Raw genomic sequence first — 3090 nt, 5'->3', positions numbered from 1 at the left:
GATTATTTTTAAAAGTTCAAAATATAGGTATTGTATTTTATTGAATAAAAGAAAATATAAGGATTTTTTTGAATTTATAAAAAATTATACCTCTTAACGGTTAAAAGTAACTATGGTCAGTTGAAGTTTTAAATTCAAACAAAAAATGATCTCTGCTGTTTTTAATATATTTAGGACAACCTTCAATGGTCTGCTGAGCAGTTAATATACCATCACTTCCAATGACTGAATATTTGGCAGTTAAAATGTTGCCATTTGCAGTCATCCATAAGGAGGCCATTACACCTTTAGATTGTTGAAGCTATTTCAGGTAAATTCTCTGTCTAGTTATAGGTTTCTAGTGCCCCTCAACTGGCACCACTTGAGACAATCAGCTTTCAGTGTGCATGGTGGGCCAAAGGGTTAGTTTTATAATACACTTGAAATACATAAAATCAGTGACTTGAGTAAACAGCAAACAAAACCTGTTATTTATTAAATCGTATGTAAGAAGGAGAAGCAATACTTATTTTGCGTTTATTTGCTGTCAACAAAAGCTCTTGAAGATTATGGCCACAAAATAGATTGCCTGGAAGTGATTTCTATGGGTGACTTTAAAGTACTTAAAATAAAAAAAAAAATTAAAAAAAAAAGAAGAAAAAAGCAGTATGAGCAGAAATGCATGAGATTGCCCTTCAAAGCAATCAGGCCGAGAGGGTGCTGCCACGGCCCCTGCCACCACTGTGCGAAGCCCTTTTGGAATTTCTCCTGAGGAATCTACTACGGAGCTGGTATATGAGTCACATGAGAAAATGCTCCTTGTGTATGATGGATTGGAGCTGCTTCCACAGCTGAAGGGAAAGCCACTATGGAGAATTCCTCACACCTTCCTCTTTCATATGCTTTTCTATAATTATGTCTTATATTTGTGATGTAGTGCCTTGACATAGTTTAGCCTCTAGTTGCCTGGCAGTTCAGAATGATCTGGAAGCCAGAATATTCTTGTTTACCTAAGGTTGATTACTTACTTGCATTAGAACTCTCTTCTATTTGTCCTAGAAAAGTAGACATAGAAAATACTGGAGGGTTGTCATTTATATCCAAAACCCTGACTCTGAGCTCAAGAGGCCTCTCTAAGTCTTGGCCCTGTGAATTCAGAGCCCGGCAGTAGATCTAAGAGAGAAAAGAGGAATAGTTATATGGTGCAACATATATTAAGTTCTTACTTTTTGGGGTACTATACTAGGCACTGTGGGTAACTAAAAGAAAAATAAGACATTATTTCGTATGAGAGTGTAAGCACACACAGTACTTATAATCAATAAGGGGAGGCAAACACGAAGTCAAAATACATTTGAGAAAAGATAACATGATCAGTTACAAAAGGAAGAATAAAAGTACTGTGACTTCGTAGGAGGGTCTAATAATTGAGATAGACCTTGAAAGAGAACTTCAGCAGGCGGAGGTGGGAATTGGCTGGTGTTTCAAGCAAAAGGATTCATCTAAGGAAAGAAACAGAGTGATGAAAATGCATTGTGTGAAATAAGAATAAGGACTAAAGGGGGTGGAGGGGGTGGAGGAGATGGGGCGGGCTGAGGCTGTGGTAAAGATGAGTCACATAGAGGTTTCAAAGAAATATAACACTGATAAGCTACGTGGTGGTTATATGGGTGTTTGTATAATTAATATTATATTATATTATTATTATATATTAATATTATAAGAAGTGTACATAAATATAATGTAAAAACGTGTTGTTTACCTATTTGGTATATTTCATGTGCCAAACGCATTGTGCTTCAAGAAAAGCTAATAGGGTGGCATGCTGGTTTAGAGAGTTATGGGGAAAACATCATGGGAGATAAGGCAAGAATATAGATTAGGAACAGAAGGTTAAGGAATTAAAATAACTTGAGGGATACAGAAAACAGTATGAGTGAAAGCCGCAAGCATACATTACTATTTGAAGGTATTTTTGGATATGGATTAATAGGGTTTTAATAGAAGAGGTTACAAGATTAAGAAAGGTTTTCTTTATTTTTTTTTAATTTTAAGTGTTAACAAGTGTTGACCATGATAGAAGCAACCAACAGAGCAAGCAGNTTTTTTTTTCATAGAGCTTTTCATGGTCAATATTTCAATTTACTATGAGACAATAAGAATGAAATCCTATTACTTAACATAGAAATTTCTTGTTTTTTGAAATTTATTTTAAATAATGGAAAAAGAGCCTCAACTTTAAATTGTATGTCAGCATGTCCAAGCTCTTTGTGGTTTAGATGAATTCAATTTTATTCAAAAAACTTAAACAAGTGACAGTTATTTAAAAATCAGAGAAAATCCAGTTCACTACTGAATTTAGTGAGAACTATATTTTACATCTGTTTAAGTATTAAGAGAAATGGAGGTAGAATAATATTTCATAGGCAAGTGCTCTGGTTTCATATTTTATGTGTATATGTTTTAATTAGATAATGTCTGAGGTATCATCTAACACTAAGATTTTATGGTTCTATACTTGAAAATGGCAATGTATACATTAATTTAATTACATTGTGTGATATCAATCTACTTACTTCAGAGCTTCCCTTCACATCCCTCAGATGCTAGAGTATCTAGCTCATCTCCACTTTAATTTCTATCATCATCCAAGGCAATGTGAAAGACCACGTAGAGAATCCATTGGATATTATACCCTCATGGCTAGATACTTAACTAGATCTGCTCTAGTGACCATAAAATGTGACCTGTCTCTAAATGCTTCCATTTGTGGTACTTCTTTATCATCATCAAAAAAATGTTGGGAGGTAACTTTTACTATTTCACAGATGGCAAAAACAAGGCTCAGCAAAGTTAGGTGACCTTTGAAAGACTCAGGCAATTAATTTAGGAGCTAAAGTTTAACCCTAAGTCTATTTGACACTTCCTTTCATTAGGCTATGCAATCTTAACATAGCATGAAATCCCTCCAAGGCCTGGCCCCTACCTATCTTTCTAGTCTCAACTCTCACCATGCCATCCTGCACATCTTTTATTTCTTCCTCATTAGAGTCCTTTATTTCAGTAACTTGTACTCTCATTCTTTTGGGGCTTTTACACACAGATTTTTTT

General features: G+C 34.7%; 1 protein-coding gene across 1 annotated transcript in view; it reads right to left on the bottom strand.

The window, feature by feature from the left end:
- Positions 1-3090, bottom strand: part of DSG1 (desmoglein 1) — a 53758-nt gene that overhangs the window by 14601 nt on the left and 36067 nt on the right. The window contains exon 4 of the mRNA XM_019631624.1: positions 1008-1152. Coding sequence (XP_019487169.1) covers positions 1008-1152 — 145 coding nt within the window. The remainder of the gene's footprint in view (positions 1-1007; positions 1153-3090) is intronic.

Source organism: Hipposideros armiger, unplaced genomic scaffold (genome assembly GCF_001890085.2).
Source record: "Hipposideros armiger isolate ML-2016 unplaced genomic scaffold, ASM189008v1 scaffold_1022, whole genome shotgun sequence".
NCBI lineage: Eukaryota > Metazoa > Chordata > Mammalia > Chiroptera > Hipposideridae > Hipposideros > Hipposideros armiger.
Note: the sequence above shows the minus strand (reverse complement) of the source record. Positions and strands in the feature narration are given on the sequence as shown.